General features: G+C 40.3%; 1 protein-coding gene across 4 annotated transcripts in view; it reads left to right on the top strand.

Annotated features, from left to right (window-relative positions):
- The window catches only part of LOC114479300 (adenylate cyclase type 1-like), a 95,562-nt gene that overhangs the window by 19,867 nt on the left and 54,956 nt on the right, over window positions 1-20,739 (top strand). For all 4 annotated transcript variants that reach the window (XM_028472905.1, XM_028472904.1, XM_028472908.1 and 1 more), the window contains exon 4: window positions 17,814-17,925. In XM_028472905.1, the coding sequence (XP_028328706.1) occupies window positions 17,814-17,925 (112 nt within the window). The remainder of the gene's footprint in view (window positions 1-17,813; window positions 17,926-20,739) is intronic.

Raw genomic sequence — 20,739 nt, 5'->3', positions numbered from 1 at the left:
AGTTGTGCTCTGCTGAATAAGTAAACTCCCTTTAAAATAAAAGCACAGCTTCCCCTTTTGCTCACCATGCGACTCACTGAGTAGAAGTTCGTGGCCCACTTTTGGATCCCAAACCACCAATTGAGGACCCTCGTGCAAACAAAATCATTTTTTCCTTTATCAGTTGTGTATTAGCAGTTCTACTGTTCTCATTCAGCATCGCTGGCGTGGCCAGTCTGTTGTTCAAACGTAAGTAAGTGTGAGCTGCGATGACTCCTCCCACAGAGAGAAAAACGTTTACATGGTGTACTCATGCTATTGGAAAGGAAAAGATGATTTCTGCCTGAGGTCGAGACCAGGGGTGCTCGTCACATCATTAGATCCTGGAAAGCAGTGACCTTCCATTTGTTACACCACGTTTTTTTATTACATGGGATGTAGTTTACAGTAGATAACTCATCATCATGGAATCAATGATCCAGGTGCTTGAGCTGGGATCAATGCTTGACCTTCAGCAGTGATTGTATGAACGTGTGTATGAAGGCTTCAGTTAGACTCACTAATTCAGTTTAGAAGGTAATATTGAACTCGTCAATATTTCTTCTCAGTTATTATATTTCAATTAAGGTGATTGACTTGCAATCTTTACCAGATGTTGCTGACAAACCAAATAATTAAGAAAAATGTGAACTAATACAGCTATGAGTTAACCTGGGAAGAGCCAGATTGACGTGTAGCCCCTCCCTCTAACTTGAGTTCTCCACATTGATCTGAGTCTGTGTCTGGAGGAACATGAACAGAATACTTGAAGCTGATTGGGTGAAGCACCTGTCCACTATGATTTGTTTTAGCCAATCACACAAATGATGATGTCGTCATCAATAGGGATGGGAATTGATAAGAATTTAGCGATTGTGATTCCATTATCAATACTGCTTATTGATTGGATTCCTTACTGATTCTCTTATTAATTGTCATTGGGTGAGGATTTGTTTACTTTAACTTTTTATTATCTTATCTTTGTCTTTTTTTTTATTGTTTTCACTGGATAATAATATATACAAAAGCACTATATAAAATTGATGAATTATTATTATTATTGTTATTACAACATATGACACATTTTGGCTACAAACATTTGAGAATATTAACAGTGCTCCTTTTGAACTTGAACAACTTGTTCCAAAACTATTTCAGACATAAAACAAAAGATTCTTCTGTAAAAAAGAACATATTCACCTAAAGTACAGCTGCACTTATTGTTATGTATTTAAACGGTAAAACTTTAAGTTTAGCCTTTGTTTACATTTTTATAAATAGACCCTCAGAGACGCCGTCCCTGTTGTGTTACATGTGACGTCGTCAGCCGTGTGTGTGTGTGTGTGTGAACGTGTGAAAGAGCAAACTAAAGACAACGATCAGTACCAGTCCGTCTCTCATGTCTGGTTAGTTATGAGGACATAAACTGGCGACGAGGTGTGTGTTCTTGCTGAAGTTTGTTGTTTTCGGAAGAAAAGTCAGTGCAAGAAGCAACTTTAGCATGAGTGTACAGAACCCGGAAGTGAGTAGCGTAGCAACAGAGAAGCTACGAACACAGCATGGAACCGTTAAGCGGAATTGAAATACAAGCAAACAAACGATTCCTAGGAATTGGATTACTGATTCCCATCCCTAGTGTTCAACAACAACAAGGCTCCGCTGGTGAAAACGTTCTTTTAGGATAGTAATGCTGCGGTCATTATGTCGTTGAGTGACTTTTGACGTTTTTGCAACTCGAGTATGTGAGTTAAGGTCACGTTAATCATCCTCCTGCGTTGACATCTTTCTATTTTGATTCAGAGCTATGCTAATAGCGGTAGCCCAGCTAGCTCCTCTCCCCATATCTGCGCATGCACCAGTTTTGCTTTGGCGCTTCTGCCTTCATCACACCCGGATATCCCCCCCTAAACCACAAGACTGCCTCATGATTGGTTCTAATCGGTTTGGTTTCGAAAGACAAAGGCGGGAACAGCACAAGATTCTGGTGTTTGTGAACAGCAGGAGAATCCATCTTGCAGGTAAGGTTAGCTATGAGTCGGCGTAACGAATAACAAGTCAGTGTTTTGAAACCTGAAACAAAAATGTATTTAATACCTAGTAGATAACGCTCTCTCAATGAAGTTGTTAGTTGTTGTCTGGTTATTTTGGCTCATTCTTGTTGTCATCCTTTCCATTGGTTTTTGATTTAATTCCATTGACTTGGTTGTTTGAGTGGCTGTATTTTTCTTCTCTGATACCAACTGAGAGTTTCCTTGGCTGTATGTTTGGGAAGGTCATCTTGCTGAAAGTAACACCCATATTTTATCTTTTCTTCAGTTATAATAAATCTGCCCATGCTATTTGATAAAAAATAAATAAAAGAAATAGCCCCACACCATGATGTTTCCACTTATTTTACATGAGACTTCTTACATAAAAAATCAAGAATTTTGGACTTTTATGGTTGCACATATGGGTGTGTAAAACCTTTTTATAGACATAGACATCAGTTGGTTAGTTAGCTAATGACTTGCACTGATTTCTTTTCATTCTTGCTTTAAAAGTCTTTTAACGCCTTAACTTTTTACTTCATTACACCTAACTCGATTTATAGATGTATTTGTTGTTTGATTTATTTATAATTGTGGGTAATTTGGGTTGCTAAATATGTATATTAAATATTTTTGTGTCAAACATCCCATTGGAAATACATTTACTTGTTTTTACATTTTACAATTATTAAATGTGGATGTTTTAAAAGCATCAATGCTTACTTCCTCCGCTGTGTGTTGCCTTGGGGGCTATTCTCTCTCTCTCTTTGTGTGTGTGTGTGTGTGGGTGTGCGTGCGTGCGTGTGTGTGCGGGTGTGTGTGTGTGCGTGTGTGCGTAGGATTAGGCCGAAGGCTGTTTCATATTAGATACAGAAGTTTCCACTCCGTCAGCTTTTCATTTGGTAGCTTTTCAGACCTAAATGTCGTTGCTGCACAATTCAGTGTTACTGGCAAAATACTGTCAAATAATTTAATTGTATTGCTGATCTTGAATTTTAGTGTCTTTGGATACAAAGATATCCAAAACTTTCCTTCATTACTTAAAGAAAGTATAATCTTAGTATGAAATAACTCTCAACTCTGTAAAAAGTGATGCTGAATGCCTGATATTGATCAGGCATTCAGCACACACACTGTAACCGATATCTGCATTTGTTTGATTAAGCATGCCTCTACTGGTAACTAATTACAAAGTAAGCTTGTGTTCCCACAGTTTAAAGTCATTTTGACTTTTTGCATCTTTATGATGTGCTAAGTGGAACAAGTTGCTCATACTGGTGAGGTCCTTATAAGCATTTTACAGGCTGTGCTCACAGTTACTACACACATCTGTGGCTAATTTTAAGCTGACATGAAACTCTGGGACTGTGAACAGAAGTACAACATCTCTTTGAACTAAGTATGCTGACTGAAAGGACTGCTCTGTAAGTAAAGCTAATCTATCTTTGATGACCTGGACTCTGTCTGCACCACAGGACTCGTGCTCTACTCTGTGCACGTGAGCTGAAAGATGATGGCGTGCATGGGGTTGAAATGAGGTAAGGATAGTCAAAAATAACTAAGTACAGTTATGGGTCACATGGGGTCACAAGAGACTGGGAGCGTGCACTCAATGCAACGCTCCTTTTAGTATGTCATAGCTGAAGTATGTTTTAGGCAGCAAAGGTGACCTCAGCTCTAAATAGATAGAAGGCAACAACATTTATACATGCTGGGTTCATTGTGCATACCTGTCAACTTTTGGATTTGAAAATAAGGGAAATTTTCTGGCGCCCACGACAAGCCCAACCAAGCTCTAGTATACCTTATATTTTAAGATAGCTGTACAAAAAATCTATAATAGCCACTTTTCAACCACTTACTAAACACAATTATGTGATTAGAGTCTGGTAGGTTGACCTTTATTAACATTGAAATGCTGTGAACATTCCTACTAGGGCTGGGTGATGTGGACCAAATGGTGATATACGATATAAATCTATATAATTTATTAAATAAAGTCTGACCAGAAAGAGAATTCTGGGTTCAATTTGCTGATGCAAAATGCTACACAGGCTCATTTATTAACAAACAGCTGATCAATATGTGACACTCATTAATCATCTAACTGAGCTTTACATGTTGTTCTGAGAAGTAAAAGCAGCGACTCCTAAAACTAGTATTTTGACACATAATAAGCTATAATATATATATATATATATATATATATATATATATATATATATATATATATATTGATGTATGTAATATTATAGTTTTCTATATCGCCAAAATAGAAAACTCGATACATCTTGAATCTCGATATATCGCCCAGCCCTAATTCCTAAATTATAAAACAGCCTAAATAAAAACATAAATGTGTATATGAAGCACATGTGTTTATTTAATATACTTATAGTTTATATACAAGTCAACACGTTGAATATTTATTATTAATTTCACATTGCTTGTATTTAAGTTAGACATTAACATTTTATTTTCATTACATATTTTCTTATAATTTCTCATGCTCACTCATGTGGTTCTCTGGTATTCACTAATGACTTATTATAGACACATTTATTACAGACTTTACATTCTTGAACACTTTTTTAAAGCAGTGTATATTTGTGGAGCTTGTGATTGGATGATTTTTCATGGTAACTAAGTCGTTCCCTCTGCTGTGGTAGACGTTAAAATCTCAGTTATTAATCTAACAGAACGTGTAACTGTGTCCCATCCTGATGGTCTTTATGAAGATAAACTCTGTCACATTTCACAACGTATTTACACAAGTTCTTTGTTTTTTTTGCCGGAACGTCTTCATTCATCATCTCTTTTCTGAGTTGTTTCCCGGTTTGTTGCCGCTGTTGCCACTAATCTCGCGAGAACTGCCACTCAGGCCATTTCAGGTTTCAGTTCTCACGAGGCTAGTGACGGCGTTCAGTTTAGTAAGGAATCTTTTAATTTTTATTACATTAAAATACGGGATATTTAAGGGAAAATACTAATACGGGAAGATGGCGGGAAAGAGGGGTAAAATACGGGAGTTTTCCGGCCAAAAACGGGATACTTGACAGGTATGGTACTGTACCTACTTATCTTGTACAGAGTTGCTAACCCTTGCTTACATCAGGCACTTTGAACAGTCTTATTTAGCTGTTTTAAGAAATGTTGGTTGAATTGTGGCATTTAAAACAGCAGTTGCTGAGTTACAATTTTTGTGACAGGCCATGAGAAAACCGGAACAGGTCAACTAGGGTGCGTTTTGAGTTATTTACAGAGTTTAATGGTGTCACACACATAGAAATCAATGCCATTTCAAGAAGTCATGGTCATCTGAATGTTGTCACTCTCTAAAGTACACAAGGAAGAAAACAGTCGTCAAAGATCCTGAAGTTTTAGGCCTTGTTTCCATGAAAAAGTTTTGCATTCACACAGCAACATTTTCAAAACAGTCTCTGTTTACATGAGATAGCAGGAAGCATCAAACAATGTAAGCATTCCAGGCCAATAGATGGTGGTATGATTTTGCAGTGAACCAAAATCAACAAACACAAGTAAGCGTGTTATTTTGGCGTATCACTCTTTGGAATTAAATGGAATTTCTCCAACAAGGTGTTGATCTACTGGATCAGTGGAGACGCATGTCTGCACCAGATTCTGATGACAATCACCGTGCTGCATACCTACCGAGAGATATTTGCCGAAACCCGCGGTCGGGCTTAATTTTTAATCTTTTTAACGCAGACTGTGGTTGGACTCAGGTTGGATGACATGTTTCAATAAGCGCGAGATGATGCACAAATGTTTGATGTGGAGAAATAAATAACTCGTTCTTGACTCGTTGTGCTGTGTGTCTTATATGTAGAGAGCAGTTGTGTTTGCTAGAGCATTAAACCTCTATGTAGCATCTGTAGCATCACATGAAGCTGCTTGTCATATTTACAGTTGTATGCAGAACGAGTGTCTATTAAATAAAGCTGAGTTTTCAAAGGAACTTGCCTGCAGTGCACACTGCACACAGATTTGAATAGTGTCTCTCAGCAATGGGTTCAGGATTAAAGGAGTAGGAGTGCAGTACTGTGATTGTCGTCAGAATCTGATGAAGGCATGAAAAGGGTCTCCTCTGATCCAAGTGACGGTGAAGAAACTCAACATGAGGGATTTCTAGGGACATTAGGTCCCAACCCTGACTCCTGAGTATCACATGAGAAGTATGATATTCCATTGTTCCTTTGTGGTGCTCTGGGGGTTGCTGTGTCGACACTCTGATTTACATGATAGTTAGCCAAAGCATCAGCCAGCCAATGGCCAGCAACATGCTGGGGTTCGGGGGTGAAAAGACCCGAGAAGTTATCTGTACTGCTTGAAGTTGGTCTTCCTGGAGCCTGCAAACTGGTAGCCTAGAGAGCAGGATGCTTTCCTTAGCCCAGAATTCTCCCAGCTTCCTACGGCCTGCATGTGTGTAGGGGCTCGTTGGTTGTAAGATTTCACTTGTGACTAACTTAGAATAAAAGATAATTATAAATACCCTTGTCATCTTTCACTGAAACTGATGATCACAGAACTGAGAAGGTAGAGGTAATGAAAACCTTACAAACACTTTGTTGGAGAAATTCAGTTTAATTCCAAAGAGTGATGCACATAAATACTCTTGTGTTTGCTTATTTTGGTTGATTGCAAAATCATAGCGCCATCTATAGGTCTGGCATGTATACTACATCGTTATTTATGCTTCCAGCGGTCCCATGTAAACAGAGATCGTTTTGAAAACGTTGCCCTGTGAATGCGGAACTTTTTGGAAACAAAAACATAAACCGAAAAACAAAGCTGTTTTAACCATTTTAATGCGATGTATCCATAATTAATATATTTTTGGTCAGTATACACGTGAATCAATACACAGTGCGAACGGTTTCCCTTTTAGGAGCCGCTTGTTTCAGCTTTATCAGATGAGCGGACGTGTTTGCTGCATGTGTTTTGCAATGTGACGCAGCGGTAAGAAAAAACAATGGAAGACTGTCTTAAATGAATCATTTCTGTTGTCAAAAAAGTGAGAGGGAGAAGGAAGTGATGTGTCTGGAACAAGCGGCTCTGGTGAATGTTTTAAACAGACTGTTATGATTCATACGTTTGTCGGACTCATAATCCGAATAGATGCTTAAGTAGCCATGTGTTTTACTTTATCATACTGGTGGTGTGGATCAGTGAGTTAAAGCTGCAGTTTGTAGAATCATGAGATGCTCCACACTCCCACCTCCCCTCCTGAGCAAAACTCACCAGTATTCTTCTGAACGCTTGCGTGCACGCACACACTGTGGAACTCTTTGCGACTATTTTCTCCATAGCGACTTGTAACAAATGAAGGGACTTAATCTTGTGTTATTGGAGAGTATTCTGATGTTTTAGAGACAGGCCCATGGCACCGAGGCTTCATGAGTGTGATGGATGTATATATATTTTTTTATTGCATTTATCATTTTAACAACATACGAACAACAGAAAAAGGTGGTAACACATACAAATAAACTTAAGACAGATTATAATACAGAGGAGTATTTCAATTAAGTCTATCCAACAGGGAAATAACTGGATGCCATATTTTTAAAAATAAAATTTCTTTGTTAATTAAGTGGTATCTAATTTTTTCCAGATGGAGCACATTCCCAAGTTCTTTTACCCACATATCAAAAGCTGGAGGTTTGTCCGATTTCCAGCAAAGCAAGAGAACCTTTCTAGCTAGCAGAGTGCACAATGAAATTACATGCTTTTCATTCCTATTGCAAACCCAGTCATGTTCTGTAACACCAAACAGCGCCGTGAGGGGGTTACACGGGACATTTCTGCCCAAAGAGTTTTTCAGAAAATCACTCATGGATGTAAAAGTACTGTCGTACAACTGTCGCGGCCTGTGCTTGGGGCAGGGTGCAGATAATCGAGGCCGAAGCATTGTTGTTGACCAGCTGCTTGAACAGTGTGGTTTGCTCCGTTTACAAAAGACGTTTCTAACTAAACTGAATCTGGGGGACTAAACTCACTAAACGCTCAATTTAATGGGGTCGAGGAGTTCTGCGTGGATATTAGTGATGGCCTAATACGGAAACACATTTTTGGTGGTGTCGACGTTCTTTGGAAAGTGTTATCAGACTTGAAGCAGACTGGTGTATAGCATTACACTAAACACTGAAGGAAAAGGAATGTGTTATCTTGAACGTGTACACCCCCTATGAGCAGAATGAAACAGAATATCTAAACAAACTTGCTTTTATTCATTCTGTTGTGCGGGATAAAACGTTTTCTAATGTATTTGTTGTTGGTGACATGAATCATTTGCAAGCTATCTGAACCAATTTTGTGAGGATAATGGGTTGATATTATCTACTAAAGCCCTCTTCCCAGCTGATAGCTTTACATACATAAGTGAGGCGTGGCATACAACCTCTTGGTTGGACCAATGCATAGCTACAGCAGATGCACATGCGTCTTAGGTGAATATAAAAATGTATTGTGAATTTTCAACTGCTGACCACATTCCATTTGGGATGCAAATAAATTGTCATTTTCTACCCCTGACAGAAAGCCACAAAAGTGAAAGTGGTACATCCTGCATTGATTGGAGTTGTCTTTCCAGTGAGGATATACTCAAGTACTCTATGAGTACAGACACTCTATTGAGTAATATCTATCTGCCAAAGGAGGCGGTGATGTGCAGGGATGGTACAGTAACTGCCAAAATTCTCATCACAAATCTGTTATAAGTTCTATGTATGATAATATTGTTAAAGTGTTGGATGAGTCAAGTAAACCCCTATAAAATGGATACTGGCGGGAAAACCACGATATTGGCCTGTTTTTGAACATAAAAAGCTAACTAATGCCCACTATAAATATGCTGTGTTACTGGTTGTAGTTTTTAAAAACAAAACTGGGAAGGTTGGCAGCTCGGACAATTACAGACCAATAGCCCTGACTAGTATAGTGTCCAAAATCATTGAAACTGTCTTTATGGACAGGATTCTAAAATTTGTGAGACCTACAGATAATCAGTTTGGATTTAAGACCATGTTAGGCACTGACATGTGTATATATGCTCTTAAAGAGGTAAATGCTAAACATAGAGGACAAAACTCATCTGTTTTCATGTGCTTTTTGGATGCTTCTAAAGCATTTGACTGGGTAAATCATAGAAAAATGTTATTGAAATTAGCTTAAAAAGGTGTACCCAGTTATGTTGTGCGTTTTTTAGCATACTGGTGCGTGCAGCAAACAGTGCAGAGTAAATGGGGGAACAGTGTATCTGGCCCTTTTACAGTGAGCAATGGGGTCAGACGGGAGTGTTTTGTCCCCAGTGTATTTAACAAAATTCAGAGCCTGTAACACTGACTGTGTCACTGGAAGTATTGTGCTGAATCATCTTTTGTATGCACACGATTTAGTCGTGTTTAGCCCAAGTACAGCTGGTCTATAGCAGCTACCTGTTCAACCTATGGTCTGGAGCATGACATTAAGTACAATAGTTCTAAGGGTATGGTTATGATTTGTAAAACCAAGGAAGATAAATTTCTGACATTTCTAAACTTTAGTCTGTCAATGTTCTGCATGTTGTCAACAAAATCAAGTACCTCGGGCACATCATCACTGAGGACATGTCAGATGATGAAGACATTTACAGACAATGCAGATTGTTGTATGCCCTGGCCAATACTCTGGCACGGAAGTTTGGCTGTTGTACAGAGAGAGTAAAGCTGACATTATTTAAAGGGGGGGGGGGGGGGGGGGGGGTAATCATGTAAAAATCACTTTTTAAAGCTTTATATCATGTTAGTGTGTCATTCCCTCCTGAAAAACATACCTCCAGTGTTGCTCAGATTGATTCACGTATTTTTGAGTAATCTTTAAATCTCCTGCTAGCAGCCATTTTTCTGCTGTTATGCTCGAGGGGACGAGGCCCCTCCCACTCCACTCAGTTCAGCCCACAGCACCCTCCTCCGCAGTTTTAGCTATTTATTTACTTATTTTAAATACTTTTGTAAGAAATCCATGGCTTATGTTGTCTGTACGCATTAAAATAAAAATAAAATAAAAATGGAAATAAGACTTGCACCCCTACCCGCTTCCAGTTCCGTCAAAACAGCTGCAGTCACAGCAAACAGCTGAGAGACAACTGTGTGTCGATTGGTCTACTCATCGTAGTAGCTACCTGCCTTTAGTTTTTAAAAATGCTTTAATCAAGAAAATGTATTTTTGGATGTGAAGAAAACAGCCCTCTTTTGGATGAAACAATTCATCAACAATAGTTGGAGTTTATCTTTGAAAGTGGCCCTCATCCCAAAAAGATCTGCTATGTTTGTTCCAGGCATTTTTCAGATGACTGCTTTAAAACAAGAGCTTATTTGAAAGTGGATTAATAAATACACTGACACTAAAAAACAATGCAATCCATACTCTGGACTACTTCTTCAGAGCCAGCAGCAGCAAGTGTGTGTGTGTCTGTGCGCGTGTGCGTGTGCGTGTGTGACGGGGGTCTGCACTAGGGTTGGGTAGACAGGGCGTTGCAAATCAAGACCATCAATGACAATTCCATATGTTTCTGCTGGCAAGTGTTAATTCAATTCAATTCAATTAAACTATATTTGTATAGCGCAATTTACAACAAAGTCATATCAATGCGCTTATCAAAATATAGAATTCATAATAAGAAAGAAAAAACCCAACAAGATCCACATGAACAAGCATTTAGCCATCTAACAAAATCAACGTCATAAACACCATTAAAGAAACATAAACACTTTAATATAGCCTCCATACGAGAAAATGACAAGTACACACTCAGAACAGCCTCAGTGAGGAGCAATCCTTCCTTTTGTTCCATTCACTGTAGAAAGTACCAACAATGTTCTGACCTTACCTTTGCTGAAGGTCTAGTAGCTCAGGTGTTGGTCTCCATCTTTTAAAAGCTGTCGTTTTTCCTCAAAAGAAAGTTTCTTTATCGTCTCTAGCGCTGTTATTCTGACTGTAGTGTTATCCCGCCCACTAGCTAGAGAATGTAGCAGCAGCGGCCACGTGATATCAATTCACTAATGCACTCTGAAGGTACATGTAGCATTTAGCATAGCATGGTTCTGTAAAAAAGGCAGTGTAGAGAGCTGCCTTTTTACGTAAATGGTTTTCATCTTGACTGCACATGCGCAAACATAAAAAGACGCTATGGGGCCAGAGGCAGAGCAGCAACGTGCTTTTGGAAGGGGGTGTGGCCTCCTCCTGCCTTACAGCGGAGTGAGACTGTGCAGCCGTCCCAGGAAATAGCGATGTTTAGCCATTTGGGCTATGAAAAGCACAAAATGCTGACACTTTCAAACTTCTAGGTACTGTAGGCTATTGTAGAAAGTCGCCAAATACAGCACACAGAAAAACAGACGTAAACAACATCCATGCATGTTTGTATGAGTACTGAAGGGGGAGTGTTAATGGTGTGTCAGACAAGCTTGGAGTTTCTTAAAGAGACAGAGACAAAATCGACGCGTCTTGAACCGTGTGCTGCAGAGGGAAATTTGCTGCACTTTCCCAAAACATTTGGGTAGCATAGTTATTTAAATATACTATAGAATGATACTATGTGGCTGAAAAAAACATGATACACCCCCTTTAAAGCGTACTACTCCCTTGTACACGGCTCAACTCTGGACTCATTTTAAGAAAGCCATCGTATACAGAATGCAGGTGGACTTTAATGTTGCTTTGCATGTTCTTTTGAAAAAGTCGAGATGATCAAGTACCACAGAAATGTTTGTCAATGCCAGAGTGAACACTTTACACTACAGGCTGTGCTACAGCTTCATGTGTCGACTAAACATGTCTAAAAATGAAATAATAGTGTCCCTCACAAATAAAATGGAGTGTGACACGTTATCAATCTGACTTGTGGAGACATTGGCATTATTGTTTTTTTTAAAATGCCATCTTAATTGTTTGTTTAGTGCTTTTATTTTGTTTTTAATGGACTACGAGTTGAATTGAGTTAATAGTGCCAAAATGCAGATAATTAATACGTATGGATATCACATAAAAATAGTTTTTAGAATGGTAATGTTATCATAATCCAGTTTTAACGTTACAGTCCAGCATTGTTAATTGTTTACCTAATGGTCCACTAAACGCTGTAGTTGCACAAAACAACTCGTGATTTCTGGTGCAGTGATGAAGACGGAGAAGCTGGCGTTAAAAATGGTGGATGCTTTGGGGCAGTGAGACTAACTGATCTTGGCATAATCGGTTGCAATAAAAGTGTTATGAGAAAAAAAAGCAGTTGATAGCCTTTCTTTTTAACTATTTATGTATCTATGAAAGACTATCTAAACATGTTCAGTCTGATGGTTTGTTAGGACAATTTATATTGTTGTGTAACTCTTTTGACCACTTTTTCTGTCTGTTTTTGGTCACTCTATCTTGCAACTTTTAACCCATTTCTGTGGTTTTTAAAATCCCATTCCACCACCTTTTCCACCATTTTTTGGTCACTTTTAACCCATTTAAAACCAATTATAGTCATCGTCCCAAACACTTAGTAATTGTCCTGCCCACTTTTCACAACAAAATGATGCCCTTGGTTCAAACCTTTCAGGGCCGACCAGAGACAGACATTAAGAACAGAAGAATATAATAGAATCTTTTTATTGTCATTGCACAAAGTACAACAAAATTGCACTTTGAAGTATACTTAAAAAAATCAAGCCATACAGATCCAGTTATTGTAACTGTGTCTGTAAGAAAAACTGAAATAATGCTTCAAACACAGCAAAAACCTTTTCCAAGGTGTCATGTTCTGAGTTTTCCGCTTCTCCTTTTGCTTGTTGTCCTGCTGCTGGTCTATCTCTGGTCCTCCGTCCTCCTGCAGGCTCTCCAGGTCCTCCTGGGGTTGATGGAGGGCAGCCTTCAGGGTTGAGGTCTCCAGTTGAGTCCTGTTATCTTCTTCATCCTTGTTCTCATCATGGCAATGGACAAGCTTCCGTTCCTCCACTTGTTTTAGAGGTTTTTCCTCGTCCTCAGCACTGGATAGCCCGCAGTCCTGCTGCTGGGTCGTCTCTGGTTCTCCATCGTCCAGCATGTTCTCCCTGGCCTCCTGGGTTTGATGGAGGGCGGCCGTCAGAATTGAGGTCTGCATTTGAGTCTTTTCTTCTTTGGCCTGGTTCTCATTGTGGTAACGAACAAGCTTCAGTTCCTCGACTAGTTTTAGAAGTTCTTCCTTCTCCGCCACCAGTTGTCTTATCTGAGCCTGATGATTCTTACGGAGGATGAACATAATTTGTTCGTGTAGGACCATTCTGCCATCTCTGTCCTTTCTTGTTGGCTCTTCTGCTCCGTATTGAGAAGGGTCTCCAAGAAGGAAATTGTCTCATGGCACTGAGCCCCGATGCATGCCCACCTTTCCAATTCTTCATCTCTGATGAGGATGTCATTCTGAAATCTAACACTTTTTGGGTAGAATCCCGTTTGTTGGTTCTGGAGCCAGGTCGTGAGCAGCTCCATGTGTTCCTTCAACTCAAATGGCCCAAATAATAATAAACTTCCAAAGGTCTTTGCCTGAGGAGGCTCCGCTATGTTTTTGCTGTGGGATGACATGACCTGATTATATTAATACCCAAAATCTCAAGCCGCCTCACCAAGCATTCATCTGTTTCAAGTTAGTTATTAGATTTTGAGGAGCTGATTAAAAATAAGTTTTTGTCAGTCTTAATGTATTAGTTTTCCTCCTGAGACAATAAGACAGCAGGCGAGAGATGTGCGGGTGAAAGTTTTTCATCATCAACCTATTCCAAACAGTTCACACTATTTTGGATTGCTTCTTCTTGGAGTCTGGCGTTGGCATGAAATTGAACTTGTGTTGGTTAGAGGAATCAAATAACTGGGCATGTGTTGTGTGGGCTGATCACTGAAAACCAGTGTGTTTTTATTTTAATTCTGCCCTTTTCTCAGTTGTTGGGCAGTACACGTTTGCTTTATTTTAGTTTGTAAATTACAACATGTTTAAAGTTTTAGAAACTACAGTTAACATTGAATTATGACCACAAACTGTGTTCGCTGGCCCCCTCATCACAGAGGCATCTGTGTCCTCCATCATACAGATCAAGAACTCCGTCACAACGTGAAAACTAAAGCCCACATTAAGGCAACAGCCTTCCATGAAAGCTGCATGCATACATGCAAATTATAGAGTCACCATTTGGCGACACTCCTCAAAGCCACTCAGAGCTTCTGCACAATGAACCCATGGAATTTGCAAAATGGAATTTATAAGGTTGGATTCATTATTTTAGCCCAGAGTAAACAAAATGTTTTGGCAATCAGTGTTTTTTCAAGCTATACGGCACCTTAAATGAAATGAAAAGTTAATTCATGGGTTTAAGTGATAAAAATACAAATACAAATTAACACATTACCTCTTTCATATATTTTTTCAAATAAGTTAATGGTTAAAACAGTTTGTATACATCTTTATACAAACTACAAGGATTGTCCTAATATGAATTGGTTACACTTCCAATTGACCCGATGCAATATATCAGCAGGAATCATACATGCTTTTATTACTTATTTTGTAGTGTGGACTGTTAGAAAAGGCTTTGTTAGAAAAGTGATATTACTCAAACAGAGAACATAGTCTGCACCACTCCCACCCATCACTTTTCTTTTAATTGCACCTCATACATTCACTAAACACACACATTCACACAGGGGTTTGCGAAATGCCTCTCCATTGGGGAATGGAGAGGTACCATAACAGGGTGGTGAGTGGGTTCACACATCTATGCCTGTTGGGTGGGGACCTGACCCCTCTGTTGATGGCTGGGCCACCGCGTAGAGCACAAATACATCAGGGTGGTGTGGTCAGGCATGGTGGGGCGGTGTCACGTCTTTGAGGGGTGTTGGGGGGGTTTCTGGGGGCTTGCTTCGCGGGTCTGGCTGTGTCGACCTTACAGGGTGTGGGGGTGCCTCTCCCCTTTGGGTGTGGCTGGGTGCTGGCCTCGTCTCCTGGTGGTCTTGGGGGGGCTGTTTTTGTTTTGACAGTAACTATGGCTTATCATGCTGGCAACGTCAATGAAAGGTGATTTGAGGGGCTCGGCTGGTGCTCCGGGTGGCCGGTGGGGCGATTTGCAGCGTCCCCTTGGTACCCTGGGCAGCTGGGGATGCGGCCGTTGTCCTTGGGCGGGTTGCTGCTGGTGCTGCTTCTGTTCTGTTCCTTCTGGCCTGGCGTATGGTCTCTGCTGACTCTGGGCCCGCCAAGAGGCTCCCGCTGGCTGCGTGACCGGCGCAGTCCTGGTCATCTCCTGGGCGTGAGCCTCTGTTCCTCCACTGGGATCTCGGGCAAGGGGCTCTCTGGGCCCTCCCCTGGGGGGGTTGGCTGCTGGGGTGTGTGTGTGTGTGTGGTCGGGGGGGACATTGGCGGAGTGCCTCAGGGTTGGGTGTTGGGGTTGGTGGTGGGGTGCGCTAGGTCTTCGGCTCCTTGGGGCTCTCTCAGGTCTGTGTGTAGGGGCGGTGGCTGCCTCTGGGCTTGGGGTCTCTCGGGCATCTGGGGGGCTGCTCGGTTGTGGTGGGGTGGCCTGGGGATCCTTGGCTTGTTGCTGCTAGCCTGGCTGCATCTTCGGGCCTGGGGCCGTGCCTTGGTCACAGAAGTGTCTCTTGCACAAACCTTGGTCATGGATGCACTGGCATGCCTTGGGCTGTGGAATAAGCTCATACTGGGTTTAACCTTAGACACGTTGATCCCAAATACCAGTTTTTAGATATAACCACTCACTCCTTCCCTCTGTTCACAGCCACCATCATTATACCTAAGCTGGGTGCTGTATCACATGTTTCAATTTCTCCACACTTGTCACCAGACTGGCTGAACTGATTACACAACACAATAAGCACAATATGCACAAATATAACATCACATCTCACTCTCACTTTAATACAGTCAACTCTTCTCCACCCCTTCTATTTTTCTACCCTGACTCTCTCTTCCATGTTCCCTTCCCCCTCATCTAGGTGTAACACTGCCCTATTTTTTTATATTCTACCTTTAATTCCCTTCCTTAGGGAGTGCTGGTGATGGTCACCATGAAATAAATTCATTTATTTAATTTGTAATAACAAAACATGCATTTCTGTCTTAAAAAGATTGTACTTCTTGTAGTGTTGATCTTTGACAGCATGTGCAGACAAAGTAAGCAGGCTGGCTTCTTCCTGGTTTTCTCATGACACATCACAAATGTTTATGACAATGCTCGGCGAATGGTTTAAATCAACCCCCAAACAAATTTTTCTAAAGCCATCTGATAATTGTGTCTTCCAGTATAGATTTAGGAGTAGTGATGGGTACCTTTCACATTTGAGCCGATACAGTGCTGATACCTGTGAATCAAAGAAATACTAAAAATGTACCGAATTTGGCACCCATCCCTATTTAGGGCACACTCACTCTGAGAATCCAGGCCAGGCTGAGGCACATTTGACACCTAGGGTCTGTACTACGAAGCTGAAGTATATCTGCGATATCTCTTCATTAGCGGGCTTTATCTAACCAAACATTCTCTGTCACAGAGCAGCTGTACGAAGATGGTTATCAACACGTTCACTTAAACCACGTCATTTCAGCCTGACTGCTTGCGTGCTCATATGAAAGAGGTGGAAATTGCAGTGTCTGACTAATCACAAACACGGAGAAACATAATGTAGAATTAAAATCCATAATTCAGACCAAAAACAAAACTGTTGCTGCAGAAAAAGCAGGAAGAAAGAACACTTATATGCTTATAAGGGTGCAATATTAATTCATGGGAGAATAAACGAACACTATCAGTTTCGCTTTACTAAAGACTAGTGCGTGCTGGTCGCGGTGTTTGCTTGCATCAACACAACACCTCCTGTTTCGGTGGCCGAATTGTCAGTGCATCACTACTTTTAACTATGAATGCACCCTGAGTGCAGGCCAGCGGGTGGGTGAGGGTGGGTGAGGGTGGGAGAGATTCCTGTTTCAGTGGCGTGAGTGCGCCCTGAGACTAATGTTGGTTTTGGACCAGAATAGTTGTGGACTGTCAGTCAGGATTGTCTGTTGTAAATCTGTACTATTTTCTTGAAAATGATTTAATGTGCGTTCTGAGTGTATGTGTAAGGGTATGAGATGAGTCATCTATTGTGTATCCCTTTAAAAATACAATTATGATAACTACCTCAAAGGACTTTTTACATGTCTCATAACTGATGTTTATCATGTGATATTTGGAAGGATCTTTCACTCTTTGATCTGTTCACTTTTGTACGAACTCACAATTACTCTTGTAAAAAGATTGTTAATAACACCTTTTACATGGTGCCTTTTTGTTAGCGGAAGCTAACACTAAACACTAAATGACTGAATTAAACACTAAATGACTGAATTTATAAAACAAATGTTATTGGTATGATAATGGTATGACAGATAGCTGCAGCCTGAGACACTGCCTGACGGTTGCATTGTGTCCTTGTGCTCTCCTGCTAACAGGACATGTCTCTTCTCTGATCCCCGTGAGAATGTCCCTGCTTCTATTTTGAGTTGCCTTGCTTGACTGCACTCCTAGTCTGTTAGCAAGCGGAGCGTATACTTTCCTCCCTCCCTTTTTTTTATATAAGGTTAAAGGTTTGATCTAGTGCTCAAACTCAAGTGTTCTAAATGTTGTATGCAGGGTTCCTGATTCAGCTCACATGTTATTATAAATATCCTGCATTGCCACTGACTCTTGCTTTCTTTCTCTGTTTCAGCATCCTGTTTGCAGATATTGTTGGTTTCACAAGCCTGGCCTCCCAGTGCACTGCTCAGGAACTGGTTAAACTACTGAATGAGCTGTTTGGAAAGTTTGATGAGCTCGCCACAGTGAGTCTGTTTATTTCTTTTTTTAAAACCAATTTTTCAATTACAGCTACTTTTAGTTTGCATACTTTCAGCATGCAATGTTCCTGTTTTCTCTCCGTGACTACACTTTGTCAAAATGCTAACCTAATTTGGTGTGTATGTTGGTGCATACTGTATTGTATGTGCATTGGTGAATGTGTGCACTTCCCTGGTTGAAGCCTGCTGGCACTCGCCACTAGCTTACCATTATGTCACAGTAAATATTGGAATGTTTGAGAAGGATTTGACAAACTGTTTTAATCTCCGCCAGATTTACCCAAAGCTAAGCCTCCCTCTTTTTCCTCGACATGATGAGGGAAATACAGGGTGTGCTCATTCCAACAGCCAGTGATGTGAACGCTTCCAGGATTTCACCTTTTTGTAGCAGCAGCTGGAAAAAAATGCACTGAAATTTGGGAGGACATCATACTGCTCCATTTAATTACCTTTCTAATGTGACGCCATCTGCACACAAACCATCTAAAAATAATACATATTTAGGGTGCGATTTTTGGATCAATCAGTGCCTCTCTCTCTGAAATGGATTGCTACTGCTCAATTACCTGCAAAATAAATTTGGCAGGGAAACACATAATCTCTGTTTGGTGAGAAGGTTGAGCCCCAGCAGATCACCCTGCAACGGCCTTATCTCCATGTAATCTGGCCTCTATTACTTACACTAGGCATATGCCCTTGTCAAATCCACTAATCCACAGGATTACAACTAACCCCTTTCTGCTTTCATAGAATGTTTTCCTGAAACTTGATGGGTGTGTTTATTTAAAATATCTAACTTAGCCACACTAACGCTAATAAAATATATATTTTTTAATGAAAAAAGGTGCCTTAACTTTGAGAAAGAAGCATGTTTATCTAATTAATAAAACTTATACAAGACCACTTTTGATAGGCATCTTTCTCTTACAATTTTAACTGTGGTAATAAAAGTAATTCTCTCCTTTCTTGCTGCTAGCTAGTGAGTATCCTACCTGTAATATATAGTCGAGAAAGTAGTGGCCATGCAAATGATTGATCATTTGAATTATGGAGAGCACCCCTTGAATCCACTACAGTTTGGTTTTAGAAAACACCATTTGACTGAAACGGCACTTTGTTATTTTGTTGAACAATTCAAAGCCATGTTGGATATTGGGGGGGGTGCCATATTTTTAGACCTGAAAAGAGCATTCGACACGGTAAACCATAACATCCTGTTATCCAAATTGTCTGCTCACAATATTTCTGACCAGATATTACAATGGTTCAAATCATATTTAGAGAATAGGAAGAACTGCATGAGAATTAAGAGCACTATGTCTTTTTTTTAGACAGCTCAGTTGGGGTGCCACAAGGCTCCATTTTGGGCCCTCTCTTGTTCAGTGTTTATAAAAATGATCTTCCAGCTATTTGTCCTGAAGTTCACGTACAAATGTACGCCGATGACGCCGTGATATATGTCCATGCAAAATCAAGTCAGAAAGCAGCAGCTGTGCTCCAGGGAGAGATGGAAAAAATCTCAGATTGGATGGTGCAATCATGCTAAATTTTAGCAAAACTGTCGGCATGTTTTTCTCAAGAAGGAATACTTCTAACTCTGTGCCGAAAATTATTGTAAAAGGAACAAGAATTTTTGAAGCAGAGTCAAGTATTTCGGCGTAGTGTTGGAGAGGACAATGGTTTAAAAAGCACATTTCAAAACTGATAAAAACTGTAAATTTATAATTTATGGCAGTTCAGATATATTCGCCCTCAAATGAGCACAGATGCAGCCGAGCTTTTTATGCATGCATGCAATGATATTTTCACGTTACATATTGCATCACAACTTGGTCTCTATCAACCAACACTGCGTTACAGCCGCACCAAACAGGCACTCAAAACATTAGATAAAAAACCTGTTTCATACTACTACTGTAACATTGTGAAGAAATATAAACTATTAATGTTTGAACATTTCTGTTTTTGAATGTCAGTTTAGTGTACACATTTCTTCATGATTTGTTTGTAAAATCTTGTGTAGAGGCTTAGAACAAAGCGAGCCTCCTCCAGAGGAGAAGAATTGCTTCTCTGTGAAAGCAGCAGGGATGTGGACCTCGTTGCCATTAACTGTTCGAGAGAATAGCAGCTTGCAACAGTTTAAACTTAACCTAAACAAGTGGTTTAAAGACAGTTAGGTTAACCAGGGTATCTATCTATAAAAGCAATCTACTGATAAAAATTAGCTTGTGGCTATCTCTGGTTTGTGTTGTGCAATGTCCCTGTCAAATAAATAAATAAATGAATAAATAAGCTGGAGTCTAGTCAGTGTAAGGTCAACCTCAGTCATGAAATGTGTTGTCATATGTCCCTGCCTAGCCCTGACCCATAGCCCCACTAATGCTGATCCACATGGCAGGAAGTGGTGATGCCAGTGACTCATCGTTGTGGTCACTGTTGTGGGCACACACACTCGTCTCGTTCCATACGAAGAGCGGGCGATGCCACATGGCCACTGGGCATCTTTTCATTATACCATTCCAGCACCATCCCCACACCACCTGTCCACTCTCTGGACTTGTCAAGCTGCATGGGAAATGGGCCAGGAACACAGTGTTCTTCCAAAACTAGTGTTGATTTACTAAACCAAGTCCCCTCTCCCTGGTAAATGTTCTAACATGGGTGAATAAAAAAAGCAACAAATCTAAACTAGCTTGAAATAGTTTTCTTCCGCTTCATCCAACATTTTCCTCCTTTTTTTTTTAGCTTTGGGGTAAACTGTAAATGTACACTTGCTTATGAATTACACATCTAAACTCA

Source organism: Gouania willdenowi, chromosome 17 (assembly GCF_900634775.1).
Source record: "Gouania willdenowi chromosome 17, fGouWil2.1, whole genome shotgun sequence".
In the NCBI taxonomy this organism is placed as follows: domain Eukaryota; kingdom Metazoa; phylum Chordata; class Actinopteri; order Blenniiformes; family Gobiesocidae; genus Gouania; species Gouania willdenowi.
Note: the sequence above shows the minus strand (reverse complement) of the source record. Positions and strands in the feature narration are given on the sequence as shown.